The sequence below is a fragment of the Rhinolophus sinicus genome, linkage group LG03 (assembly GCF_036562045.2).
Source record: "Rhinolophus sinicus isolate RSC01 linkage group LG03, ASM3656204v1, whole genome shotgun sequence".
Classification (NCBI taxonomy): Eukaryota; Metazoa; Chordata; class Mammalia; order Chiroptera; family Rhinolophidae; genus Rhinolophus; species Rhinolophus sinicus.
The window spans coordinates 63565324-63592137 of record NC_133753.1 but is presented as its reverse complement, the minus strand read 5'-3'; the positions used below and the strand labels follow the sequence as shown (position 1 = coordinate 63592137).

At 57.8% G+C, this 26814-nt stretch overlaps 3 protein-coding genes across 4 annotated transcripts in view; 2 read left to right on the top strand and 1 right to left on the bottom strand.

Moving 5' to 3' along the window:
- Positions 1 to 7: 7 nt before the first annotated feature.
- JMJD7 (jumonji domain containing 7) lies at positions 8 to 6859 on the top strand. The gene is made up of 8 exons (XM_019725425.2): positions 8 to 123; positions 4118 to 4271; positions 4344 to 4597; positions 4932 to 4988; positions 5467 to 5562; positions 5762 to 5838; positions 6058 to 6217; positions 6331 to 6859. Exons 1-8 carry the CDS (start codon positions 60 to 62, stop codon positions 6417 to 6419), a joined length of 951 nt encoding a protein of 316 aa, XP_019580984.1. The 5' UTR covers positions 8 to 59; the 3' UTR covers positions 6420 to 6859.
- Positions 6564 to 18067, top strand: PLA2G4B (phospholipase A2 group IVB). Of its 2 annotated transcripts, none has more exons than XM_019725424.2 (20): positions 6564 to 6702; positions 9040 to 9112; positions 9425 to 9561; positions 9706 to 9837; positions 10214 to 10254; positions 10448 to 10490; positions 10749 to 10803; positions 11097 to 11227; positions 11508 to 11591; positions 11888 to 11925; positions 12797 to 12932; positions 13698 to 13834; positions 14087 to 14309; positions 14461 to 14578; positions 14892 to 15029; positions 15206 to 15310; positions 15476 to 15655; positions 16007 to 16173; positions 16983 to 17169; positions 17342 to 18067. In XM_019725424.2, the coding sequence occupies exons 1-20, from the start codon at positions 6688 to 6690 to the stop codon at positions 17560 to 17562; spliced, it is 2361 nt and encodes a 786-aa protein (XP_019580983.2). In that variant the 5' UTR covers positions 6564 to 6687; the 3' UTR covers positions 17563 to 18067. The 2 variants fall into 2 exon arrangements, with proteins under 2 accessions (XP_019580983.2, XP_074183980.1); XM_074327879.1 differs by lacking the exon at positions 6564 to 6702 and adding an exon at positions 7781 to 7905.
- The window catches only part of SPTBN5 (spectrin beta, non-erythrocytic 5), a 47611-nt gene continuing 38808 nt past the window's right edge, over positions 18012 to 26814 (bottom strand). Inside the window, exons 53-68 of the mRNA XM_074327880.1 lie at positions 26444 to 26656; positions 25786 to 25982; positions 25465 to 25669; positions 25022 to 25216; positions 23965 to 24117; positions 23495 to 23712; positions 23145 to 23334; positions 22751 to 22927; positions 22494 to 22598; positions 21944 to 22171; positions 21429 to 21515; positions 21235 to 21326; positions 21025 to 21110; positions 19762 to 19855; positions 19387 to 19538; positions 18012 to 18632 (exon numbers count right to left, since the gene is read on the bottom strand). Coding sequence (XP_074183981.1) covers positions 18565 to 18632; positions 19387 to 19538; positions 19762 to 19855; positions 21025 to 21110; positions 21235 to 21326; positions 21429 to 21515; positions 21944 to 22171; positions 22494 to 22598; positions 22751 to 22927; positions 23145 to 23334; positions 23495 to 23712; positions 23965 to 24117; positions 25022 to 25216; positions 25465 to 25669; positions 25786 to 25982; positions 26444 to 26656 — 2460 coding nt within the window. The 3' untranslated portion in view covers positions 18012 to 18564. The remainder of the gene's footprint in view (positions 18633 to 19386; positions 19539 to 19761; positions 19856 to 21024; positions 21111 to 21234; positions 21327 to 21428; positions 21516 to 21943; positions 22172 to 22493; positions 22599 to 22750; positions 22928 to 23144; positions 23335 to 23494; positions 23713 to 23964; positions 24118 to 25021; positions 25217 to 25464; positions 25670 to 25785; positions 25983 to 26443; positions 26657 to 26814) is intronic.

Sequence of the window (26814 nt, the reverse complement as noted above, 5' to 3'; positions counted from 1 at the left end):
GGCCAGGAGGGGTGTTAAGGAGGAGGGCGGGGCTTCAGGACGGCGGCGGCGGCTGCGTCATGGCGGAGGTGGCTTTAGACGCTGTGCGGAGGGAGTTACGAGAATTTCCGGCCGCGGCACGGGGTGAGTGGGTTCGGTCAGACTGCGGCGTCCTGGCGTTGACGGCGAGTAGCCTCGGGACGCGGGCGGGGCACCCGGTCCCGGAGTCGTGTGCGCCCCGGTCCTTCCTGGGCCGCTGACACCAGGGCGCGCCCTAGTTCTCACGGGGCGTAGAACCTCGTGCACGTGGCTGGTTGATGGCCCGTCTCTAATTACTCTTCCGTCGAACCCCTCCTCCATCCCCATGCCCGTGGGTGGGTCCTCAGCTCTCCTCCCGTGTTTGCATGCCCTCGTGGCTTCCTGGGATGACTTCATAGTCTCAACACCCGGTCCAGTCTTGACACCCCCCCTCCACCCTCCCCCGCACACAATGTTGTTGCCCTTCCCACCCTTTCCTGTCGTGAAGTCTAAGGTGGTCGGATTCTCCCTGTCCGAACCCCTGCTGTGACTATTCAGGAACAGACGCCTCCAAGTCGCGAGCTGTGCAGAACTGGAGGCAGTGGTACCACTGATCCCAGGCTCCCCCCGCTTGGTTTTTATTTTTGTCCCTCTTTTCCTTCCTTTCTCTCCCCTTTCTATTTTTAAGTGATTTTTTTTTTTTTTTTTTTTTTTTAATAGAACCACAGGCACATGGTTTAAAAACAGTGGGCTTAAAACACAAAGTAAGCTTCCCTCCCATTCCAGGTCCCAATTTGCATCCTTCCAGAAACACTGTTTACATCCACACCTATGAGACTATATATTATATACCTCCGTTTTTATACAAATGGTAGCCAACGAAAGACCCTCTTCAGTGCTGTTTACCTTGGAGATCATTCCATATATTTCTCACAATCTTTTTTCACACCTGGGTGCTAGGTGCTGTAATTTACTAACCAGCCCACTGTAGATAGGCATTTAGGTCATTCCTAATCTGTTTTCAACAGTGCCAGCAAGGAATACTAGGAGTATTCATTTAACAAATCCAGTCATGTGCCGGACGCAAGGTTAGGTGATTTCGTTGTTGTGGGAACATGTTAGAGTGTGCTTACACAGACCTAGGTAGCACAGCTTACTATTGTAACTATATGTGCGATACATTCTTTTATATAACTGGCCGCAGTGGGCTGTTTACACCAGCATCACCACAAACTCTGTGGGACCACCGTCAATTTGCGGTCCCTCATTGACCAAGACATCGTTATGTGGCCCATGACTGTACCTACTAAGCACTTCAGTGTGCCAGGCTCTCTTAGTGTGTATAGGATACATCACTAAACAAAACCGATCTCTGCCCTCGTAGCTAGCTTATAGTTCTGAGGAGACAGACGATGAACCATAGGCACACTAAATGAGTAAATTATATAGTAGAAGAAATGGGTTACAAGATAAGTGCTATGGGAAGAAAAATTAAAACAGAAGAATGGACCCTAGGATGTGGGGGTGGGGGCTAATTTACAAGTTTAAATAAGATAGTAAGGGTGGGCCTCCTTGATAAGACGATATTTGAGTACAGGCTTGAAAGGGAGGAGAGAGGGAGCTGTGCAGACATCTGAGAGAAGAGCCTTCTGGGTAGAGGGCACGCTCCGGGCAAATGCCCTAAGGTAGGAGTGTGCCTGGTGTGTTCAAGAAACAGTGAAGAGGCCATTGTGCCTGGAGCAGAGTTTTTCTGCACGTGTGAGTGTTTTTGTTGGCTAAATTCCTAGCAGAAGAATTGTTGGGCCAAAGGAACTGTTTAGATCCCTTTTGAAATTCTCTCACTTTGAAGCTCACAGTGGCCATTCTCTAAAGGAAAACTATAAAATGGAGACAAAATAAAACTGAAGTAGTTGCAGAAAATACAAAGGGTAAAAAAAAAAGGCAGTTTCCATGTATTTTAAAAATCCCCGTGACAATAATAGATTTACTGAGCCCCACATCACCCCACCACCCAAGGTGCCTGCTTTGATGAGTTGACATGACAGGGAAGGCCCTTTGCCAGTTTCTTCCCCCTGCTCCCTTATCTACTTGGCAGGTTCCATCTTACCTCTGTAGCCAGTGCCAGCTCTTCCCTTTTCCGTTTTCCTGGGCCCACCAGCGTCTGTCTTCTCACTCAGTTCTAGTATTTGATCTAAAGACGTTCACTTTCTGACTGATAGCAAGGCCAAGATGACGAGCGTGGGGATGGAGTTATGAAAGATAAAGCATGACCTCAGAGGTGAAAATGAGTGCGATGGCTGTTTGGAGCAGGAGGCAGTAACCACCCATTGAGGTTTAAGATGTTCAGGCTAGACCTCAAGGATGAAAATAACAAAGCAAAGCCCTGTTCTCTTTATAAAAGCCAGGAGAAAGGCATTCCAGGCTGAGTGAGCAACAGGAACAAAGTTTGGTACCGCTTGGATAGTCAATGGTAGGGGGCGGGCACCAGACAGGAGGAAACCAGACTGGAAAAGTAAGTTGGGCCCGATCATAGAGCATCTTGAATGCATGCCAAGGCAGACACTATTGTGTAAGGAGTAGTGGTAAGTCATCAAAGGATTTTTTAATGGGGGTGTGACAAGATGAGATTGCATTTTAGGAAGATGACTGGGGCCAAGGTGAGCGATGCTTTGAGAGGGCGTGGAATTAAGCCAAGGAAACCAATTAGTTCACTGCAACAACCATCCACCCAGGAGATGTTGGAGACTTTTATTCAACCATTAAGCAAATACAGAGGGTGCCAAAAAAATGTATACACATTTTAAGAAAGAAAAACTATTCAAATAATATATACCACTAACAAAAGATGAATACAAGTCACGTTTGACTTCTGCAATTGCAGGAGGTGGCTCAGCGTGGTTACCATCAGAGTCCAGACACTTCTGATTGCTGCGAACTACTGCTTGAGCAACGTTGACCAAAGTGTCCACTTGCATACATTTTTTTGGCATCTCTGGTGTTTGCTGAGCTCAGTCCTATGTGCTCAGTATTAGTCTAGGTCCCAGGGATATACCAGTGAACAAGACAAGCATCCCTGCCCTCATGGAGCTTACATTACATTCTAGCAAGAAAGACCAATAAACAATTTGGGCAAGTGAAATATGTAGTGTGTTAGATGGTGATATAGAGAAAGAGGAAAAAAAGGGAAGGGGTATAGGATTGATGGGGGGAAGGTCACAGTTTTTAAAAGGGTGGCCAGGGAAGGTAGCCTCATCAGAGTGACATTTGAGGCCCCAGTGGAGGTAGTGTGAATGAAGGAGGGGATCGTTTGAGAGACATAGGAGGTACAATCAACAGGATTTGGCGACAATCAATAGGATGATAGGCGTGAGGGAAAAGGAAGCGTCAAAAAGATTTTTATTACGGGTGACACAGGCCCCTGCAGACATCTGCACACATAGCGCACTGTACAACCTGCCCGAATGCAAAAGGCAGCCCTGGGTGTCTGAGGATGGTGACGCTCTTCACTAAGACCAAACCCAAAGTCTAGCCCTTACTTTTCTTCCTGTAGTTTTGTGTGGCAGTCTGTCTTCCCCAGGTCGTGAGCTTCCTGAGATGATGATTGGGTCATCCCTTGATAGAGCCACATTGGCCAAGCCAAGTACTGAATGCATTGTAGGGGCTCAGTAAATATCACTGTTGAAGGGCACTTTCCAGAGCCTCGATCCACCTATACCAGCCTGTGGCCTGGGGGCCTCAGCTCTGCTCATTCTGGAGCTCCCAACACCGCCTCAGTGGCTCCGTTTCCTAATGGATGCCAGGCGGTTGGCCACTTCCGAGTGGGAAAGCCAAGGGTCCATGGTACGGGCCGGACGTGGTCCTATGGCAGGTTTGGGTTATGGGCTGAGCAGCAGACCCCGGCGCTGGTGCCTCTTGTGGCCCATACTGGTGTGTTTGTGGGTGTGTCACACTTTCTCCCTTAAATTTCCCTCCTCATTCTTCAATTCCTGGTTGTCCAGGGTCCCTTGGTGTCCAGTGGGCATGGTCTGGGGACACAGTGTGGCCTGTCCAGGAAAGGCAGGCAGTGGGACAGTGACTGCATGCTGTTGGCTTCAGCCCCCCATCCCCCTCTTTCTCTCAGAGCTCAGCGTGCCTCTTGCTGTGCCCTACCTGGACGAGCCCCCCACTCCACTCCACTTCTACCGGGACTGGGTCTGCCCCAGCAGGCCCTGTGTCATCCGCAATGCCCTGCGGCACTGGCCGGCTCTCCAGAAGTGGTCGCTCCCCTACCTCAGGTGGGACTGCCCCGGTGGGATGTGGGTGGTTTTTGTGGCGTCTGGACACGGGCTGAATGTCCGTTCCTCCAGAGCCACCGTGGGCTCCACAGAGGTGAGTGTGGCCATAACCCCAGATGGTTATGCGGATGCTGTGCGCGCGGACCGCTTTGTGATGCCCGCTGAGCGCCGCCTGTCCCTGAGTTTTGTGCTGGACGTGCTGGAGGGCCGAGCCCAACACCCAGGAGTCCTCTACGTGCAGAAGCAGTGCTCCAACCTGCCCACCGAGCTGCCCCAGCTGCTGCCTGATCTGGAGCCCCATGTGCCCTGGGCCTCAGAGGCACTGGGTGAGTGGAGGAGGGGCCCTGCTTGCTGCTTCTCTCCCTTTGGTGATAACGTGGCCACACTCGGCCCCACCGGCTCAGGTGCTGCACACTAACTGCTCAAGTCCCTGGGCCTGGACTTTATACTGATGAGCTACCGAAGATTGCTACCTGTCCTTCTGCCCCAGGGGAGGGAGGCCCCTCGCCAAGTGACCCACCTGTTCTTTCTCCCTGCTTTCTCCTGGAGACCCCTCTGCTCCCCACCCAGGTCCTGGCCCAGCATCATTTTTGGTGGTTATTCCCAGCCTGGCTGTTGGGGTGCCCTCTCCTAACTTACCCTTTTTCCCCCGACTCACAGGAAAGATGCCTGATGCTGTGAACTTCTGGCTGGGGGAGGCGGCTGCAGTGACATCTTGTAGGTATCAGGTGGGGAGGAAGAGGTCAAGAGTGGAAGGTTGGGGCTGGACGGAAGTTAGACTGATTGATCTCTAAGATTTCTTCTGGGATTTCGGACTGGACACAACAGAGGGCCTCCCTGACAGCTCAGGTCGGGGAAAGTACCCGTGGCATTGGGGATGGAGGGCATTGTTTCTCCTAGGTCCCTGAAAGCTCTCCGGAGGCCAGCAAGGTCAGGGTGAGCTCAGGAGAGCTCTGTGTGCTCAAATTCCCCTCTTGGTGGAGCTGATGCCTGGAAAGCATCAGGTTCCTGGTGGGCAGAGATCAGAAATGCCTGAATTTCCGCCAGACACTTGGGCATCCCCTCAAGCCTGCTCTGACATCGCAGGCTGTTCTCTTACACTGTAAGCTGTCTGGGTGTGCAAGGCCCCGATCGTTTGCCGCTGCCTTGCCCTGCCCCCCACATCCCTGCCCACTGGACCTTCTTTGTGTGGCAGTGCACAAGGACCACTATGAGAACCTCTACTGTGTGGTCTCGGGAGAGAAACACTTCCTGCTACATCCACCCAGCGACCGGCCCTTCATCCCCTATGGTAGGGGAGGCGGCCTGCAGGGGCTCTGGGGAGCAGGTGCCCCAGGTGGGGGGAAGGAAGGGAGGGACCCAGGCAGGCCCATGCCCCAGGCCTGACGTGTGGACACAGTGTCTCCTGACCCTGTTCCCCTGTACCCAGGGAACAAGTGAATGGAAGTGGCTGGCAAGCAGCGGGCCACACCTTTCTCCATCTGTTTCAGAGCTGTATACACCGGCAACCTACCACCTAACTGAAGAGGGCTCCTTCAAAATGGTAGATGAGGAGGCTATGGAGAAGGTACCTGTCTAGTTCCTGGGCCCCAGGGGGAGAGAAGCATAGGAGCCTGGTCTCTAAGGAGAAGCCACAGAAGAGCTGGGGATGTGCTCCTTGCTCTGAAAAATGTCAGGGCCTGTGGTGCTGCGCAGGGGAGGGCCCGTGGTGTTCACCTTTGGAAGGGACAGAGTTGGGGGGCCAGGGGGTTTGGGGCCTACTCCCTGGCATCCACTGTGTCCCCAGGTGCCCTGGATCCCACTGGACCCCTTGGCTCCCGATCTGGCCCGGTACCCCAGTTACAGCCAGGCCCAGGCCCTTCGCTGCACAGTGCGGGCTGGAGAGATGCTCTACCTGCCGGCCCTTTGGTTCCACCATGTCCAGCAGTCCCACGGCTGCATTGCTGGTGAGGAGCTGCCCGGTCACCTGACGGCAGGCTCAGCAGGGCATCTGGGGGAGGGGTTGGGGTGGCCGTAGGTTAGAAGAGGGACCCTCATGCTCAGGTCGTTCTTTCTGCAGTGAATTTCTGGTACGACATGGAGTACGACCTCAAGTACAGTTACTTCCAGCTGCTCGACTCCCTCACTAAGGCCTCAGGTCTCGACTGATGGAGGCCCGGTGACCATTGCCAAGGGCAGCTCGTGGAAAAGGTGGTGCCCCTCCTGGGCCTGGCCGATGCTAGAGGCAACCTGGAGTCCAAGCATGCTGGCTGCGGCCTCGCGCAGCTTGGGATCAGCTTTGGAGGATCTCGGTCTGGAGGACCAGGAGATGCCAGGCAGATCTGGGTGTGGGCTCCCAGGAAGTTGCCACACAGATGAGGCAGCGGCCTGTCCTGGAGGATAAAAGCCTCCAAGTGCAGCACCGCCTCTCACCTCCATGACCGTGGGCGAGGTACTGCCTTTGAGCACTGGTTTCCTGTCTGTAAAACAGATAATGCTGGTTCCTACCTCCCGGGTGTTGTGAGACTTGGAGATGAGATCTGTAAGGATAACTTGGGGCTGGCACAGAGGAGTGTTCAATAAAAGTACCTGTGATTCTTGTGTGCTGAGACTCCCTCTTGAAGTTGCCTTCCATGGTCTGGTGAGGGATGCAAGGCTCAGATAAAATTTCAGGGTGACCCTGTTGGGGGTGAGGGCCGGGTCCGTGCCTGGGCCTGAGGAGCTGTGTTGTCAAGACCCCTCTATCCACCACAGCCGTTGCAACCCCTCTTGGCAAGCAGGCCGACCTCGCCGTAACGCTGCCACAAACTTCATTGACTTGGGGCCTGTGAGGCTCTTCCTACCTTTGCCCTGGCTTTGTTTGCTCTCCTCCAGCTCCAGGGCAGCTGGTAGGGTCTGGTGCCCTGAGAGTCACCCCTGTTTCTCTCACAACAGGCACAGGTAGGAGGGGACAGAAGCCCCTGCTCCTCCTGAGACTATTCCCCTGCGGAAGGAGTTGGTTTCTACACAGACTCCCTCATCCCCAGCCACCCAGCACCCAGCTCCCAAGCGGAAGCAGCTGGCTTTGAAGGGCTTAGAACAAACCGCGTCCCTACCAGCTGACAATGGGGCCTGGGGCACTTGTCAGATTGGCCCGGTGCCCCAGTCAGGACTGGGCATTCCTGTCATACTGGCACTGGAAGTTGCGAGAGGCCCTGCCTGCCACAGGGGACACTGCTCTTCCGCTTGCCCTGCTCTGGGCCCACCTTCACTCCCTGCTTTCCAGACCTCAGTGGCTCCTCCAGGCCTTACTTTCCCACCTTCCTGCTCAGCCTCTGACAGTGAGCTCTCCTGGGGGGTGTCTTCTGTAGGTCAGGGCTGGATGGGGTGAGTGCAGATGGAGACGGCTGGAGAGAATGGGCCTTTGGGGGTGCTGAGCCCACACCCCATGGGTGTCAGTGGCTCCACCTAGGATTAAGGTACCTCATTTTCTGGACAGGTGGCTGGTCCAGGAATGGGTGTGGGGCTTGGGTGGAGCGGAGGTGGTTGGGAGGGCCCGGGGAGGAGCTTGAAGCCAGCGGGGACATCCCTGGCTCAGGATTAAAAAGCCGACCGCCTTCCGTCCTGCGGCGGTGCTGTCATTCCTGGCTCCCGAGGACTCAGCCTCATGGCTCTGGTAAGATCAGTAGGGAACTGGGCCTCCACTCGGACCCCTAGTTCTTCTGGGGTCTGGTTAATGCTGTTTGTTAGAGGAGCTGTGGGTTTCTCCTTGGCCCAGCATGGTGAGCAGAAGCCAGGGAAAAGGCAGGTCTTGGGACAGGGATCATCCTGAGTTTCTCTAGGGACGGGCTCCGGACAGCACCCCCTGGCACCAGGGGCTTGGGACCTGATAACTCAGGTTCCCAGCTGCTTTCCTGGGGCCCCAGAAGGAAGTGGCTGTTCCAGTGACCTGACTCAGTTGTTTGGGGTGTGGGGCGCAGGGCTGACACTGACTGAGGAGCTTCCCCAGCTCTGCCCCTGGACGCCAGCCCTTTCTGAGGTAGGGCTGGAGGCCGAAAGGAAGGACCGGTTGGCATGGCTTCCCCTGCCTTGGGAACCAGCCAGGGTCCCGTCCCCAGACCGAGGGTCGTGGGTTTAGATGGAGCCACCTGGGAACTATTGTTACCCTGACCTTGTAGGACCTGGAGGACTTGACAACCTGTGGGTGGTCTGAGCTGCTACTGCTATCCCTACCCTAGCAGACAGCCCGTTTCCAAAACTGTCCCCTGGCTGGAGGTGGAAAGTATGGGGGTCAGCCCAACTAGGGGGCCCAAGGCCAGGCTGGGTCCTGACATATCTTCCCTGGCACCCTGCCACCCAAGACCAACCACAAGCCTGCTTAACAAGGGTGAGCCAGGCGTGTGGGTGGAAAGACTGAAAAGGAAACTATACCAGGAACTGGAGGCAGGCAAGTGTGGGGATTGAGCCTGCAGCTAGCTTGGTCCAATCCTCGGGCAAGTGACTACTTAGTCTTCCTGCCTCAGTTTCCTCCTGGGGTTTGGTCATAAGTAGTCTCCCACATAGGATGGTTGTGTAATTGAACGAGTTAATGTCCATGAAGACCCTGGACCAAAGCCCACTCAGAGTGTGGTCTAAGTGTTGGCAGGGGTCGTCAGCAGACACCAGAGCTCCATTCTGTTCAGGCCTGTGGCTGGGCAGAGCTGGGCTTGTGATTCAGGATTAGGTGTCAAGGGGTTGCCCCAGCCTCCCTTTTGGCCCTTGTCTCCTTTGGGCCCCTCTGCCTGCAGCAAGACTGTCCCTCTGTCTGCAGGCAAAGGTGCCGGGGACCTGCTTGCTCACCGTTCGTGTTCTGCAGGCCTGTGGCCTGCCCTCCAAGGACCTAGGTGAGTGCTGGGCAACAGTTCTACAGCAGCATTCAGCATGGGGCAGGGACTGGGGAGAGATGTGAGTAGGGCCGGGCATGCCGGGGGTTCCTGGAGGGGGTGCCAAGAAGAGGTACTAGGTGGTGGAAAGTCATGGTCGGTGGAAAGTCATGGTCGGAGCTCTGCCTCTGCTCTTCCCCGCTTCCCCACCCAGCCCCATTCTTGGGTCCCTACGTCTCTTGGGGATGCCTATGATGGAAGGACGAGGACTGTGGGTGGCTGGGCTGGGAAGCGTTCTGACACTCAGCGGGCACCCGTTCCTCCTTCCCGCAGTGACCCCCTCTGACAGCTATGTGACTCTCTGGCTGCCCACGGCGTCCAGCCAAAAGCTTCAGACACGTACGGTTAAGAACAGCAGAAACCCCACCTGGAATCAGAGCTTTCGCTTCCGAATCCACAGCCAGCTCAAGGTGGGCTGGATGTCAGCCCTGGCCTGCTCACTGTCCTGTGCATTGCCACCGTTCCCTCCCAGCCCCCCATTCTCTGTCCCCGTGTTTCTCACCCTCCTATCCCACCCTCCTTGCTACAGCCCCCTCACTCTGCTCCCCTTCCAGAACGTCCTACAGCTGCAAGTCTTTGACCAGGACCTTTTGACCAGCGATGACCCTGTATTGTCAGTGCTGTTTGATGTGGGGACTTTGCAGGCGGGGGAGTTCCGACGTGAGAGTTTCTCCCTGAACAGTCAGGCAAGGCTGCATCCAGGGGAGGGGAGGGCCTCTGCGCCGGGGAGGGGAGACGCCTGCAGGGTGGTTGAGTATGTGTGGCCCTCTTTTCCAGGCTTCCCTAGCATCTCAGAGGCCTCTTTCAGCCAGTAGCTACTATCCCCAGGGGAGCAATCTCATCCCTAACCCTCTTTCTTGGTCCCTAAGCCGAGGGCGGTTCTTGGAGCCGTCCAGAGAAGGTGGACTGTGCAGCCCGGAGATGGAAATATGGTTCTCCTACCACTGGGACCCAGCAGCCCCAGCTGGCATCTGGGTTGGAATCTGCGCCTGTGTGTGTACACACACTCACACTCACACTCATACTCTTCACACTTCCTAACTTGCTTCTTCCTCTCTCCAGGGTGAGGAGCATCTGGAAGTTGAATTTCGGCTGCAGAGTCTGTGAGTCAGGGGCCTTGGGGCAATTCCCGGGTGGGAGTGCTTCCTTCTGGGAAGGATGGGACCCAGCGCACCCAGAGCCGACTCCCTTTCCTGGGAGACATCCAGTGGTGGAGGAGGAATGGCCAGGCCTCGCTGGGGGGTGAGAACCTGGGAACCGGGACTCCCGCTCAGGGTCACTGGGGGCTCTTTCCAGGACACACTGTGCTGAGCAGCTGGTCAGCAATGGCATCCTGGTGGTGAGTCTAGAACCCCTCCCTCAGGCCACCTGCTCACCATCCTCCCTAAGTGTCAGGCCCACCCTAGGGGGTCGGGGGGGGCAGAGCTGAGTGGGGGGACCCTGGGATTTTAGTTCCTCGAGAGGATATAACTTCAAGCAAATGTATGGTGACTCGGCTGAGGTAATAAAGTGCTGAGGAGCAAGAACCAGGGTGCTGGGAGGGTGGGGGCCTCCAATAGGAGGGGTTCGAGTCTGAGGGGCTCTCCTACTAACTCAGGCCCGGGAGCTCTCCTGCTTGCATGTTCGACTGGAGGAGGCAGGGGACCAGCAGGGTGAGTCCCTGACCGTTTGGGATAGCCTGGCCCTCAGCCCTTGTCTTCCCCTTTCTGAGGGGACCCTGGAGGGACCCTGGAGGGGTCCTTGCACTGCTGCTCTCAGCTCTCAGGCAGGAGCGGGGGTTGGGGGGTTTCCCCTTAGTCCACAGAAGGGCTGTGATGGGGTGCAATCTCCCAGCCTTCGCCTGGGCCAGACATCATGTCGGTGCCTCCCAGGCCGCTTAGGCCAGATGAGGGCCTCTGTGGACTGAGAGCCTGTTCTCAGCCTCTGCTCTGGTTACTGCTTCCAGGGTCAAAAGGCAGAGTTCAGCTTGCGGTTCCCGGGGCCCGTGAGGGTCCACAGGAGACCTCCGTGGGCGCTGGCTCCTTCCGCTTCCATTGCCCCGCCTGCTGGGAGCCGGAGCTGACTGTTCACCTGCAGGTCGCGTGCTGCTCGCGCCCGCGAGGGGGACCCACAGCAGAGCCTTTCCCCCTCCTCCCCTTAGCACCTCCTTCCAGCCTGTCCCTCTGCTCATGCTGAGCCCCCCAACCTACCCTTTACTCCCTGGCAGAGTCAGGCACCCTGGGAAGAGTGTGGGGCTGGTGTCAGTCTCCTGTCCCGCTTCCTGCTACTTCTTTGTCACTCCCAGGGGCAATTGGTAAAGTCCTTTCTGGACCGGAATGGTAAAGATTCTTAGTTCTTCTTTTATCCCCCCCTGCAGGATGCCCCCCAGGAGCAACTGAAGGTGCCCCTGAGGGCCCTGCCCTCTGGCCAAGTGGTGAGGCTCGTCTTCCCTACGTTGCAGGTACTGATCACCAGAGGAAGAAAGCCAGATGCACGGGCAGGGCCGGGCTCCAGGCCTTGAAGGGCTGGCCCACTTCTGTAGCAGCTTCTGTCCTCGGGCCATGCCCTGGACAAATGCTGGACCAGGCTCGGGGAAGAAGAGTTCTCTGAGCATGTCTGCTTTCAGGCCTCAGGCCTGGCCCCTGTGGAGATAGCCGGGGGCCCAAGGGAGCATGGGGTCATCGTGGGGGTGTGGCTTGGGCTGGAATGAGGAACAGGGTGGCCACGCTTTGTGACTGGATCATGCATGGTTTTCAGGAGCCCCTGATGAGGGTGGAGCTGAAAAAAGAAGACGGGTGAGAAGCTGGGTTGGGCACTGGAAAGGTGATGGGGGAAAGCAGGCAGGGACGGGTGGCCCACAGTCAGGCACTCGGCCTGGAGGAGTGAGGGTGGCTCCTCCAGGTGGCTCCCAGAACAACTGCTGCTCCGCAAATCCTCTGAGATGCGCAGGGGTTTGCTTCCAGGGCAGAGCACCATGTTCAGGGAGCCTTAGCACATAAAGGCTCTTTTTAACTTGGACTTGCATTTCCACTTTAGTTGGAGGGGTGTGTGCCTAGCCTAGTGCCTTGTACTTGGGAGACACTTGATAAATGTTTGACTGGAAAAGCAGGTAGAAGGTGAGAAGAGTGGCTTGAGGCACAGAGAGGGCAAGGAAACCAAGAGGTGAGAAATCGTGCCCCTTCGGGTGGCAGCTACTGTAGGTGGACCTTAGCTAACCTTCACCAGACAAGAGGAGTTGTGGCCCTGGCCCTCCACATGCTGGGGAGACTAGCTGCTCACCACAAAGAGGTGGGAACACTGGTTCCCATCCCCTCTGAGGTCCCTTTTGGGTGGGTGCAGGAGAGACGCTAAGAGGTGGAAGTGGGTCAGTAGTGTTGGGCCCCAGCCAGGGGCCTGTCTGCACCTGCGACCCCGGAGGGACCTCTTTAGTCACCAGTGTTCCCCGTTTGTGAATCCGCTTTGCTGCATTCCCCAAGTGTCCTCACATGGGTCTGGGTTCGCCTTCTCCCCATCACACCCACACCTCATATTTCAGTCAGGACACAGGAAGGGGGGTGAGGGTTGAGGAGAGAAGAGATGGCAGTGGACTTTTCAGGGAGGCAGACCCAGCTTCCCTTTCTCTGGCGAGGCCGGGAGCCGCCTCATGGGCCCTTCCTTCCCACCCAGACCCAGGGAGCTGGCTGTGCGGCTGGGCTGCGGGCCCTGCGCTGAGGAGCAGGCCTTCCTGAGCAGGAGGAAGCGGGTGGTGGCCAAGGCCCTGAAGCAGGCCTTGCAGCTGGATGAAGACTTGGAGGAGGATGAGGTCTGGGGGCTGGGCTGGACGGGGTGGGCAGCCTCGGGCTCGCTCTGGCCCCGTGCTCAGTGCCGAATGCTGGCACTGCCTGTTCCCTGACCAGACCGGAGCTGGTGCGGAGCGGGGCTTAGACCCGCCTCCTCTCTGCCTGCCCCTGCTTTGCTTCCCTCTCAGTTGACGTTATGAGGAGCTTGATCACAGCAAATGGAGAGCATGAAGCACCCGGAGCTTGCAAGCTAGCTCTCCAGGCTAGCTTCCCTTCTCGTTGTTTCTTTGTTTCTTTTTTCCCCCTTTTTCTCATTGTTTCTTGATCCTCAGCCTGGTCCAGGTTGAGACATTGGGCCTGGTCTGACTGATCAGGGAGATGGCCAGCAGGCCGGGAGGTTGCTGGAGTGTCTCCTAGGGAGATGATGTCTCTTTGCAGGAGGGAGAGGGGTGGCTACCTGGGACATTTTTGAGGTGGCTCTGGGGCTTCCAGAAAGCGATCACCAGACTCCTCAGGGGCTAGAGGTGAGGAGATGAGGCCTAAAACTTGTTTGGTCCATTTTTTCGGAAGTTCTTAAAAACCAGACAAGCTTGACCCTCGAGAGGCTGCTTCTGACTAAAACCTCCTTAGCGGCCCGATTAGAACTGGGCCCAAGAGCCCTGATCACATCTTGAGTGGCCTTAGCTGTGGGTGAGCTAAGCGGCCAGTTGGCTTGCTACCTCCTCTTCCTGTGGCTCAGCCTTCCCCCTCCCTGAGACCTCTCCGAGCCTGGCTGTACTTTCTTTCAGATCCCAGTGGTAGCTGTCATGGCCACTGGCGGTGGGATCCGGGCGATGACGTCCCTGTATGGGCAGCTGGCCGGCCTGAGGGAGCTAGGCCTCCTGGATTGTGTTTCCTACATCACAGGGGCCTCGGGCTCCACCTGGTGAGCTGGCTGCAGGTTGAGTATGGAAGCCTGGTAGTGGCTGGTTGGGTTGTGGCAGGGGTGATAGGCTCTCTTGGACTCCACAGACCTTTCTGACCAAATTAGAAGGGCTGGGAGAGTGCATGTGCCAGACAAAAATGTGCTCAGGGGGACCCTTGGAAAGTGCTTGCCAGGCTGTTGTCCTAGAATAGAGAGCCCAAGGCATGCGATGGGGTCCTCAAGTGATGATCCCCTGGCTTTGGCTTTCTCCAGGGCTTTGGCCAACCTGTATGAGGACCCAGAGTGGTCTCAGAAGGACCTGGCAGGACCCACTGAGTCGCTGAAGGCCCAGGTGACCAAGAGCAAACTGGGCGTGCTGGCCCACAGCCAGTTGCTGCAGTACCGGCAAGAGCTGGCTGAGCGTGCCCACCTGGGCCACCCGACCTGCTTCACCAACCTGTGGGCCCTCATCAACGAGGCGCTGCTGCATGATGAGGTGTGGGGGGACTGCAGCCTGGGGACTGGAGATGGGGCAGCCAAAGCCACCGCAGGCCCGGAGCTGGGGAGCAGCCCTGGGCAGTAGGGCATGGGAAAGGCCCAGGCATCAGGAAGTCATGGCTTTAGGTTCAAATCGTCTTCCCCGCTAGCCCCATGACCACAAACTCTCAGACCAGCGGGAGGCGCTGAGTCACGGCCAGAACCCGCTGCCCATCTACTGTGCCCTCAACACCAAGGAGAAGAAGCTGACCACCTTTGAGTTTGGGGGTGAGTAGCCTGGAGCTGAGACCCGGGCTTTCATGGTTGGTGGGCGAGGGGTAGCCGGGCCTGTGTGCAGGAGGTGGGTGTTACACCACCTCTTCTGGGCCAGGTCCCATGCTTTCCAAAGACTATCATTCAGGCTTTGGGATGGGGGCAAGGGCTGGAGGTCCCATGGCCAGCGTGCCATCAGTAAGTGCCATCAGTGAGGCCGAGCCTCCTGATCACCAGGCCGTCCTGACGGGAAGCCTGTGGTGGGTGCGTTGGTGCCGAGAGTCCTCCGGTTCTGGGCCCATGTTAAGGCAGTGTGGCCTCCTCACAGAGTGGGTCGAGTTCTCCCCCTACGAGGTTGGCTTTCCTAAGTACGGTGCCTTCATCCCCTCCGAGCTCTTTGGCTCCGAGTTCTTCATGGGACACCTGACGAAGCAGCTTCCCGAGTCCCGCATCTGCTTCCTGGAAGGTGAGGGGTGCTGGAAGGCTGGAGAAGCTGGGGTAGTGGGGAGAATGGGCCTGGGAGACGTGGTGGGCCTTGACCTTCCCAGCCTAGTCACTGGGATGTTTCCTGGTCTAGGACTGGCGTTGGGGAAGCTTGTGACGGGGTGTGGGACCCTCTTCTCCTTGTGACCCCTTTCTCAGGTATTTGGAGCAACCTGTATGCAGCCAACCTCCAGGACAGCTTATACTGGGCCTCAGAACCCAGCCAGTTCTGGCACCGCTGGGCGCAGGATCAGGCCAGTTTGAGTAGGTGCCGGGCGCCTTTGTAAGGATTCAGAAGGGTAACTGGTGGGGCTGTATTTGGGGGACGATGGGGGTGACTCTCAGGCCTTTGGGAGTCCAAAGAGGCTGAGATAAAGGTCCAGGGGGTCCCCATTTCCTGAATGCCCCACTTCCCCACCTTGACTGCAGGCAAGGAACGCATCCCCCTTCTGAAGATCGAAGAGCCTCCCACAGCAGCTGGCAGGATAGCCGAGTTTTTCACTGACCTTCTGACGTGGCGCCCGCTTGCCCAGGCCACGCACAACTTCTTGCATGGCCTCCATTTCCACAAGGACTATTTCCAACATCCTCACTTTTCCACCTGGAAAGGTATCTGCTTTTCTCCCCCTGGTCCTTGCTCTCTAGAGTCTTCCCAGGGCCATTTGAGCCTTAGGTCCCTGATCCAGACACCCACACTCTGCAACCCCTGGTCCCCAAGCCCTTTGAGCTCAGTTCCCTGGGCTGCTTGGAGCAGGAGCCCCTTTTTCTCTCCTTGTGATGGGGATCAGGGCCCAGCTTCAGGGCCTCAGGAAGTGGAGGTGCTACTTCAGCAGGAGGGCGCAGGACCAGAGGGCAGGGTCTCCTTCCACCAGCAGCGAGGAGCTGGCATTAGTCCTGAGGGGCTGGTGACCTCAGCACCACTGACAGCTGCTTCTCCACCCCATCCCCCAACCTCTCCAGCCACCAAACTGGACGGGTTCCCCAATCAGCTGACACCTGCCGAGCCCTACCTTTGTCTACTGGATGTCGGCTACCTTATCAACACCAGCTGCCTGCCCCTCCTGCAGCCCACACGGGACGTGGACCTCATCCTGTCACTGGATTACAACCTCCATGGAGCCTTTCAGGTGGGATGGGGGCAGGCTTGGAAGGTGGGCAACCCCTGGCCTGGCCCTGCCTCGGCTGGCCTGATATCCGGGCTCCTGTCTCTGGGGAGATGTGCTTTGGAGTCCAGTATCGGGCCCACCTTCCCTGGGGGCTGTGACAGTGACACCATGACAACAAGAGACTGAATTCATAGAATCCACAACCAGGGGAACCCACTGTGCTCAGGAAGTTGGCGTCATGGGGGAACCGGCAATGTTTTGAATATATTTTATGTCTGGGTCCCCTTTGCTATTCCTGCACCCCAGTTGGTCCTGGGCCTCTGGGACCCACTGCTTTGAATTTCTGTGCTGGTGCAGTGCAGCCTTTTGCCTCCCAACTGCAGAACCTGGGAGGTGTTTGCAGCCCTGCTCAGCTGAGCCCAATGGAGCTTCAGCAGAAAAGCTGTCAGGTTTAGAGCATTTTTCCAAGTCTGGCTTGGCTGCATTGGATCCACTAGACCAGGGGTGTCCAAACTGCAGCCTGCAATCCATTTTTAATTGGCCCGCAGCAAATTCCAAAAATATATTTAGTTTACTTAAATAAACCAGGTGAGGCAATACGTACTTCACCTCAAGTGAGTGGCCCGGCTGTTTGTGTATTTTACCGCATATGGCCCTCGGTGAAAAACGTTGAAAAAAGTTTGGACACCCCTGCACTAGAGCCTGATTTGGCCTCTGGGTCGTACATCCCGAGTGTCTTAGCGAACCTCCACATTTGGTCAGCCTGGTGCTGAGGACGCTGGGGAGCCCCGTGGCCCATTCCTCTGACGTCATTTCTGTCCACTCTGCAGCAGCTGCAGCTCCTGGGCCAGTTCTGCCAGGAGCAAGGGATCCCTTTCCCACCCATCTCGCCCAGCCCTGAGGAGCAGCACCAACCTCAGGAGTGCCACCTGTTCTTGGACCCTGACTGCCCTGAAGCCCCTGCCGTGCTACACTTCCCCCTGCTCAATGACTCCTTCCGGGAGTACTCAGCCCCTGGTGAGCCGCTGCCTCAGCCCCTCCACCATGCCCTCCTGGTGCCCGGGGCCCCCTGTCTGTCGTCCTACCTCCTCAGTCCTTTATGCCTCTCTGAGAGGGGACCCCAACGCACCCCCCTCCACCACCCAGTGCATTTCCCCTCCATGCCCAGGCTGCATTCTCTCTCCACTAGGGGTCCGGCGGACAGCTGAGGAGAAGGAGGCTGGGGAAGTGAACCTGTCTTCATCCAGCTCGCCCTACCACTACTCGAAGGTGACATACAGCCAGGAGGACGTGGACAAGCTGCTCCACCTGACGCATTACAATATCTGTAACAACCGGGAGCGGCTGCTGGAGGCCCTGCGTGAGGCTGTGCAGCGGCGGAGGCAGCGCAAGCAGCACCAGCCCCAGTGATGGCAGCAGGAGGGGGTGCTGCCCTGGCCTGGGGCTCCCACCGGGCTCACTGCCCCTGACTCTTCTTCAGGCTGACTCCTCACTCTCTGGTTGCCCTGAGTTGAATTGGGACAGAGACAGTCGTTCCCAGGTGTCCCAGAGCTGCTGGGATTGCGGATGGTCCTGTCTGGGGCTCCACCAGGGTGTGTGCCTGGCACTGCTGAGGTGAGGCACTGAAGCCACCAGCAAGCCTGCCGTAGACGCCTCCGGGTAGGTCTGGAGTTCTAAACGGGCGGGGGTCTGGTCCCCGTGACGGCTGGAGATGGCTTCCTTTTGAGCAAGGAGAAGATTCAGAGGTTCTGTGGCAGCTGGCCATAGAGACGGGGGAGCCCAGAGTAGCATGACCGTATTTGTGTAAGGGCTCGAAGCCCCGCGACTTGTGTCTGTTCTTTCCTTGCTACCTTGAGTAGTTGTACAGAGTGAAACAGAGCGCTTTATGTATTACAGCAGCTCACACAAATGTGAAGCATTATCTGAGATTCTGTCGTTGCTGCCAAGAAGGAAGGGACATGTTATTCCAGGCTCTTGGTTACACAGGGCAAGGACCGGTCTAAACAAAATGTCTCTCCAGGCACCTCACAGAGCTATCGCGTTGGCATGGGTTTCCCCTGCAGCATGGGCCATCTGTTTCCGGTCTGTCTGCCCTGCTGGGGGCCACCCTTTGCAAGCAGGCAGGAGGCCAGTTTGGCCTGGGGGGGGGGGTTCTCGACTGCTGCAGCCTTACAGGCAGTGACAGCACCCCTGGCCTCACCCAGGCCTAGCGGTGTAGCCAGGGACTCAAAGGGCTGCTTCCTGTCCCATTGTATGGGTGGCCAGACCTGGCACCAGATGAGCCAAAGAAAGATACCAGTGCCAACGGCAAGCTGTGACTTTGGGGGGAGGTGGTCCTGTCTCTTAAAAATGAACCATGTGTTCCCGAAGTTGGTTCTGAGGGGCCTGGTAGCTGAGTCTTGCTCTGGCTCCTTAGGGGGTGTTCTCACTTGTAGCCCTGAGGTTTGGTTCCACCTCAGGGTTCGCTTTAGGGCCTAGACCTGTGGGGAGAACAGGGAGGCAGAGTGAATTTAGGGCCTAGCCACCCCAGAATCTTCTCCACACACTGGCCTCCCTGCCTCCTAACATCCATGTGGGATGTGGATACTGGGAGCCATAGGCAGCTGGAGGGGTGCCCATGGTGTGTGTGGGGTGGGGGTGGGAAATTATTGGTTCTCATGACTCAATTACACTCAGGCCCTGCCCTGGGCATGGACTAGAATCACAGAGCAGAAGAAATGGCTGCCCTTATCCTTAGAAACCACTGTGTCCAGGACAAAGCCCGTTCACTCAGCCACACATCCCCTGAATCATAGCTTGGAACCCGTGGGCCCTGCAGGAGTGTCAGTGGATAACACGTCAGAGACGACCACTGTGGCTGCCACCGTTATGCTGTGAGAGCTCCTCAGGCACGAGGCTGTGTGTGTGCTGTCTGTGTGTGGGTTTGTCTCCTTGTGGGCCTCTGTATAAATAAACGTGTGTGTCTGGGTGACATCCTGACCTCTTAGGACAGTAAGGTCCCCCTTTCCCCTTGGAGCGGGACCAGGTCCTTGGACTGGGGAAAGCAGGAGAGGATGGAGGCAGAGAGCAGGGACATGAGCAGGGGTGCCGGAGAGGACTGCATTGTCCCGCAAACAATGCTCTGTCTTGGAGAAGAGGAGGAAGAAACCAAGGAGGCAGGGACGTGTGGGTCCCAGGTGGACAGAGCCAGGCAGACTTTCCAGTGTGTGCAAAGGTCACGTGGGTGCCCCTCACCTCGGGCTGAGCCTGAGCAGGAAAGGCGGTGGGAGCCTAGTGCCGTTTCCTCTGCAGCGCTAGCCATCGGTGGGAGCTCCAAGGGCTGTGGGTGGCCATCAGTGCACACGTGTGTTCCCCTCAGCGAGGAGGGTGGGGGACGGCCATGGAATCTGTGGGGAAAGGGAGCCTCATGGCCCAGAGGCTCTACTGTCACTGCTGAGGGTGAGCAGGGGTTTACCCGGTGGGGTGGGTGCTAGGGCTTTGTTTCCGAGGGTGGCTGAGAGTCTCAAACAGTGTAGGTCTGAGTCCCAGGACCTTGGGTTTAAGAGGGCAGCACCCATGCCGGTCATGGAGTCTCAGGACGCCTGCCCACACCTGACCCAGGTGCCCTACCTGAGTGTAGCAGTTGTGCTGGGCACCCCCTCAGCGGCATGCTCAGCTGGGAAGTCCAGAGGTCTGGCTCTAAGCTCTGGGCTCAGATTGTGGGCTACAGAGCAAGAGAAGAACACCGGTCAGCCCTGGCCGACACACTCGGCCAGCTACAGGCGGAGTCCCTGCATGCTCCCTCTTCCTGGCCATGGTCTGAATATGTGTGTCGTTCCCCCCACCGCACCCGACCACAATTCCTATGTTGAAATCCTAACCTCAAGGTGACACTGTTAGGAGAAGGGGCCTTTGGGAGGTGATTATGTCATGAGGGTAGAACCCTTTGGAAAGAAGCGCCAGAGAGCAACCATGCCCCTTCCACGCTGTGAGGACACAGCAAGAAGGTACCACCTGCAACTGGAAGAGGGCTCTCACCAGCTACCCAGTCTGCTGGTGCCTTGATCTTGGACTTCCCAGCCTCCAGAACTGTGAGAAATAAATGTCTGTTGGTTATAACCCACCCAGTCTGGGGTATTTTGGTTATAGCAACCCGAACAGACTAAGACGTTCCTGCTTCTGGAAGCTCCATAGGCACCAAGCCTTGACCATGTGGACGGGCCAAGCACCCCGCCTCCTAGAAGGCTCAGCCTGGAGGACATTCTGAAGGAACTCAATATCCCTTTGGAATTCTGGGAGGTCCCGGGGAACAGAGGCTGGTGAGGAATGGAGCCAGGAAACCAGAGAGAATGGGAGGTGCAGGGAGGGCCTCCCAATAGAGCCCAGCAGCCTCAGGACAGGCCCTGAATGCACACGGCCCATGTGGGGGTACCAGGGGGTGCTTTCTATGTACCTTCCTGGTAGTAGAGCTGGGCTTGGCCCCTGTCTACCTGATACCCCTAGGGAGGTGCATTCAGGGTGTGTGAGGACCTGAGGATGGAGAAGGCCCCAGGATCAGACACAGCAGTGCCTGGGGAAGCCCACAGGGATCCTGGAGGGTGTAGGGGAGTCAGAGCGGCAGTCTCCAAAGGGGGTGGAACAGGACCCAGCGGCAGCCAGGGGATCAAGCCTGCCCCCACCTCTGCTACTAATTAGCTGTGTAATCTTTTGCAAGTTGCTTACCCTCTCTGGGCCTTAAATTCTTTGTGAAAAGACAGTAAGTCCCACTTACCTCGCAGGCTATACAAGTGCTAGATGTGAAACTTCCCAGGATGCATAGAACATCAGCAGCTTGAGGCGAGGCCCAGGGAGTCTGCCCCCCCCACACCTCCCCAGGGTTCCCCTAGAGCCTACCTGCTTCGCTGCTCAGGGCTGGATGGCAGCTCTCCCTCTGCCCATCAGACGGTGCTGCAAACAGCATCTCTGCTCCACTGCTCAGCCTGCCACCCAGACAGCCATGGGTCAAACTCTCCACCTTTCGTGCAGGGACCCCTGCCTTCAGCCCCTGGGCTGCTCTGGGGAGGCCATGCCTGCTGAGCCAGCGTGTCCCCACTCAGTCCTTACCTTGAGGAGAAAGTGTGTTTTCTGTCACGGCAGTCCCTTGGCCTCTCACACTGGGCTCCCACAAGGTCCAGGCTGGATGTGAAAGCCATGTTCTGAGAAGAGATGACAGACAGGGGTCACCAGGGCCATCTCAGCTTTTCTCAGTGGGCCGTCTCTGTCCTCTGCCCCACACCCCCATTCCCACTGCCTGGTACCTCCGCTGCTGTCCTTTCATCCCGGAACAGGCTCAGGGAGCTGTCCCCTAAGGCCCCATAGCAGCCATCGCGGGGACTTGAGCGGGGCTGTGGGGAGAAGGCAGTGAGGCAGCCCTGGCTGCACCAGGCCCAGGGTGCCTGTGGGGCAGAGGGAGCCAGGGAGCCACCTGCTGGGAAACCACCTGCATGGGGGCAAAAGCTATGAAGTGGCCCCAAGAAGAAACTGCCCTGGGGGGAGTCCACAGTGCCAGGTGACCAGGCCCCGATGGTCCTTCTGAGCCCCTTGAGTGCTTCTGTGGAGGGGAGTTGCCTAGTGAAAGAATCTCCTGGCACTCACCCGCCTCCCCCCAGACAGGAGCTGCTGCGTAAGCTCCAAAGACCCTTCACATCCTGAAAATGCACGATGGGGCCCCCTGTGGAGGGGTCTAGGTACCCACTCTTCCCTGTGCTCAACAATGCTCATCTTTGCCCGATGCTCCCAGGCCTCAGCGCTGGGTGCAGGGCGCAGCCCTTACCCTGACGGCCCCACTGGGCTCCTGCTGCCCGGCTGCCTGCTGCAGGGAGACAGTGGTGGCCAAGGGTATGTGCTGCATGACAGGGACACCTGACTGCAGGTCCCTGGTCTCAGCCAGCCGTGCTCCAAGCCACCAGCTTCCAAGGGGCCTGTGCTGGAGGGAGGTCAGCCCACTGCCAACTCTTCCAGGTTTTAGCCCCTTCACCTGCTGCAGCAGCTTCTGTTCCATCTAGGGGAGGGGAACGAGGTGAGACAGGTCAGGCCCTGGGGGGCTCCATGCCCAGTCTCTCCTCCCCACACCCTTCCCGCCAAGAGTGAGCCCATTTCCCTTCAGCTTCGGAGAATTCCTTCTCATCCCAGCTCACAGTGGCGCCTCAGCCTACCAGGATATGTGGCTGAGAACATACTGCAGCTGGCAAGGGAAAGAAGGGGTTTTCCTAAAGGGAAAGTGCCCTGGGGGAGACTCTGACTCTTGGGCTGAGACTGGGACTGTTCCCACCACCAGCACTAGGGCCCCATCTCCTGGGGTTCCCTCGCCCCGCCTTGTTCACCTCCCCCTTCCACTGCAGTTGGACAAACTTCTCCTCCTGGGCTGCCAGCAGCTTTTCAAAGTCCCAGTGTCTGCGCAGCAGCAATTCCACGTCAGATACCGAGTGCTGGGGAGAAAGAAGGCAGCAGGAGGCCCAGCTGCTGGGGATGCTGACGGCCTGCCCCTCACAGTCCGCAACCCGGCCTGGGGGCAGTGAGAGAAGGAGCAGCGGGAGCTGACCATGGCCATAGCTGCTAAGAGGGCAGGGCCTTGGCTCACCCCGCAGTTGGGGTCCAGCAGGAGGCTCTCCCGGGAAGCCAGCCATGCCTCTGCCTGGTCCAGCCCCTGCCGCAGCATGTGCAGGCCCCAGCTCTCCTTGCAGCGTTCCCAGCGCAGGGCCCAGGCTTCCTCCAGCACCTGCAGCCGCCCTTGAAGCTCCTGCAAACACTGTGTCACCTGGTGGGGAGTGGGTACTGTGGGTGAGATGCTGGGCAGATCCTGGGAGTGCCCAGAAGTGTTGAGGGAAGGCTGAGGCCTGGACCCTCCTCTTCTCTGTCCCCTTCTCTCTGCCCCTAGCCCTAGCCTTCCTCTCCCACTGGTTTCAGTCCTGCTAGGGTTCCTGAGGCTTTGGGTAACTGGGCTCTGTGCCCAGCTCAACGCCAGGCACATGTACCTCCAGGGACATGAAGTTGCCATTGTCCACCAGCTGCTGCCCCTCCTGCTTTACATCCTGGGCTTGACGGCAGCGCTCCTTGATTTCTCGCCCTAGCTCCTCATGCTGCTCCAGGAGCCGCTCAGCCCCTGCCACGTCCCCAGCCAGCTCCTCTGAGGATGCCAGTGCCTGCTTCTCCTGAGCCCATGCTCTGTGGGGCAGGGAGAGGAAAATGCTGTTGGGGCCCCTAGGGCCGGCTGGGGAGGGGGGAAAGGCAGGGCATGAGCTGCACAGGAGGTGGAGCCCAGTTCCCCAAAGAGCTGGGGTGACCCCCACTCTGCAGGGCACAGCTGGGGTAGTTTGCCACCTACAGCAATTCTTGACAGCGTCCGAGGAAGGTGTGGCCCTGGGCAGCCTGCTCCAGCTGCTGGCCACGCTCTTGGGCCTTTGCATCCAGGGTGGCCCAGGCCTTCTGCACCTCCGCCAGCTGCTGAGCTAGGCTCTCCTGAGCCACAGGGTGTAGCTGGCCCAGTCGGCAGTGCTCTGTCCGCACCCGTGCCATCTCCTTCTCTATAGCTGCCAGCTCCCTCTGCCGCCAGAACACACGACCAGGCCTCAACGTCTGGCAGCCCGCTGCATGCTGCTCATCTGGGGAGCCTCGGCCTCTCTGAGGAGTCCTGCTCTGCTTCCCAGACTCTCCCAGGCCCCCTCCGCTCTGTTCCACAACGTGGGCAAGCAGTCACTGGGCTGGAAGGGCCCCTGCCTCTCACCTCTGGGGTCCCCTTACCACTGCATTCAGGGAGGGGTTCAGACAGGAAGCCCACAGGGCGCAGGCCCTCACCTCCAGGCACCTGTGCTGTTGCTGCAGGGTCTGCACAGATGACAGGCTATGGTCACAGGTATCTCTCTCCATCAGAGTGGCCTCCTGTATCCAGTCCCGGAGCTCAGCAACCATCTGCTCAAAGCCACGGACCTCACAGGCTGCGGCCAGGTTCTGGGAGAGGAAGGAGGGCCTGCTCTGGGCTGAGCTCGTTTGCAGGGTCCTTTCTCCCCGGGGACATGGCCCCCGGGACCACGTCCTTATAAACAAGAAGGACTATGGGGCTTGGTGACTTGTTCATGACCACCAGGCACAGAAAATGTCCTAGATGTGGCAGCTGCTCAATAAACGTGAGGTGTTACTGAGATGGTCGGGCCTCAGGGGCATTCTGTGAGGAGAGGGTCTTCAGGGCATGAGAAAGACAGACATGGAGGCTCTGAACCGAATGAGGACAGGCCCCTGTGAAGGAGGAGGCTGGTTTTCAGGGGGAGGTCTGGCCAAGAGGAGAGGGTCAGCTCAGGAAGGCTGCTCCAGCCTGGACCCTCGGAGGTGGCATTTCCCAGCTGTGGGATCTGTCGGGCTTGAGAAGCTGGGCTGCTTTTAGAGAAACCACCAGCTATGGCTGAGAGCTAAGGAAACACCGAAGCTACATACACATCCCCTGAGAGCACCTGGGTGAGAAGAGTAAATGAGCCGAGTGAAGGAGCCTGGCGCTGCCAACGCGATTGTGCCCAGTTCAGGGAGTGCGGTTAAGGAGAAGAGATCAACAAGGCATGTGTCTTAATAAAACTGAAGACTGTGTTGACGGGGGCTTGGTAGGGGTCAGAAGCTGGCCAGACATGCTGTCTGTTTCTCCTCGGAGGTGTAGGTGTGAACTGCACTAGGGAGGAATCAGAGAGGTGGAGAGGGCGGGCGGTGGAAGGCTGAGACTCCCTCTGCTTGACGCTGGGAGTTAGAGGCAGCCACCCCTCTCTCTCTCTCTCTCTCTCTCTCTCTGCTACAGGGTCTGCTTGTCTCTGGCCCACACAAAGTCACCGATGCCCTCATCCCTTGGCCAATCTTCCCGTGTGGCACCTACCTGAGTGCGAACTTTGATTGCCCTGTCCAGCCTCTCCCAAGTGGCCTCTATGCTACTCCTCTGGGCTTGAATCTGAGGATAGCACTGGGGTGCAGCCCGTTCCAGGGTGCCTGCCAGCTCCCTCAGAGCCTGCACCTTGGCCTGCCCCAGGCTCTGGACTTCCTCTCTGAAAGCATCAAACTTTTCTTCCAGCACCTGCAAGGGTGTAGGGCTGGGAGGATCACTCTGGAAGTGGGATCCAGTCACTCTCAAAGCTCACGAAGGGCTTGGCAATATCTGACAGTCCCGACATTCCTCAGTCTGGGCTCTAGAATTGCAGGGTCCTCCCAGAACCCAGAGATCCTCACTCCCTTTCTGCTTACCCCCTTGCCTCCCCAGACGCACACTTTGTCCTTGCTCAACCTCAGGCCAGTCTCCCCTAGGTTCGTTCAGGAGGGACTCACCTTGATAGCCTCTAGGTCCTGTCCGTAGTCCTGAGACTCGGCAGTGGCCACCTTGCTGGTCAGCCAGGCATGGAGGAGCCGGGCCTCCTGCTCCAGTTGATGGAGCTGCAGCTGCTTCCGCAGGCCTTGCCCTCTGGCCTCTGCTCTCTGCAGCAGCCCTGAATGCTCCTCCCTCACTGCCCGGGCCCGGGCCAGCACCTTGGGGCTGTGGCAGGAAGGACAACCAGACTGGAGACCTCCCTCTCCAGGAGGGACCAGCCTCATGTACCTCTGTAGTGAGTGCCCCTCCCTGCTCCCTAGGTGGGCCTGGCTCCAACCCACCTTTCTGGGTTCTGCTCCCTCTCGAGGAGGGCTGCCGTCTGCTGGAGGCCCTCGATGCGTGTGCTGAACCCCTCCAGGTCTCTCCTGGTGGCCTCCAGACGCCGCAGAAAGGCCTGCGTGGCCTCAGCACTCGGGCCCATGTCCTCAGTGTCCAGGACACAGCCACGTTCGGCCAGCCAGGATTCTGCCTCCAGGAGCTGGGGTGACACAGAGGGCAGATTTCCCGGGGTGATGCCTCCCAGTGCGCCCTGCTTAGGGTTCATGCCTCAGGACTGAGAGCAGTGGTTCTCAACCTGGCTACACTTGGGAATCACCTGAGAGCTTTAAAAATGCCCTATGCCTGACTCTTGCCCTGGAAGATTCTGATTTGGCCTAGAATGGAGCCGAAGTATCAGCATTTCTTAAAGGTTTCAGGTGATTCTGACATAAAGCATTCATTGAGAACCACTGGTTTCGAAGAAATGGCAAAACCAAACCAAATCCAGGGGTCTGTTTTCTGGGAAACAGGCAGAAGACCTTGAGGGCTAGAGGCCACCCGGTGGAGGTGACAGAGGATGCACAGAGCCGGGAGCCCCGCGTGGGGGTCACCCTCTGGGCCTGGGTACAGTCTGGTGTCCTCGTGACCACCCCAGCCCCCTGAGCTCCACAGCCCCCTGACCTCCAGCAGGAACTGCTGGGCCTCCTGAGCCTGCTGCAGCCGCCGCCGCCTCTGCACAGCCTCTGCCCGCAGGCAGCCCATGGCGCTCTCCAGCGGCTGCACCCGGGCAGCCACGTCACAGGCAGCAACGTGCCCAGCCTGCACCAGCCTGTGCCCTGTGCTCACCACCGCCCGGGTCAGAGCCTCGTGGCTGCTCAGCTCACTCTCCAGGTTCTGTGGAGTGGGGGGAAGATAGGACTGAGGATGCTACTGTGGGGGACCCCAGAGTTGTGCCTCAAGCCTGGTGGGATCCCACAGACGTGCCCCCAGGAAGTTCCCTGTCCTTGTGACCAACAAAGACTCCTGGGTGTCCCCAAAGCCCGCCGGAGGCT

Bases quoted from the DNA above. Each gene is read 5' to 3' on its own strand.
- PLA2G4B (XM_019725424.2), top strand. The intron at 11,926-12,796 runs GTGAGAAGCTGG...CTTCCCACCCAG, and splicing joins GAGCTGAAAAAAGAAGACGG to ACCCAGGGAGCTGGCTGTGC. The intron at 15,311-15,475 runs GTAGGTGCCGGG...CCTTGACTGCAG, and splicing joins GCAGGATCAGGCCAGTTTGA to GCAAGGAACGCATCCCCCTT.
- JMJD7 (XM_019725425.2), top strand. From the start codon at position 60: ATGGCGGAGGTGGCTTTAGACGCTGTGCGGAGGGAGTTACGAGAATTT. The intron at 5,839-6,057 runs GTACCTGTCTAG...CTGTGTCCCCAG, and splicing joins ATGAGGAGGCTATGGAGAAG to GTGCCCTGGATCCCACTGGA. The intron at 6,218-6,330 runs GTGAGGAGCTGC...TTCTTTCTGCAG, and splicing joins GTCCCACGGCTGCATTGCTG to TGAATTTCTGGTACGACATG.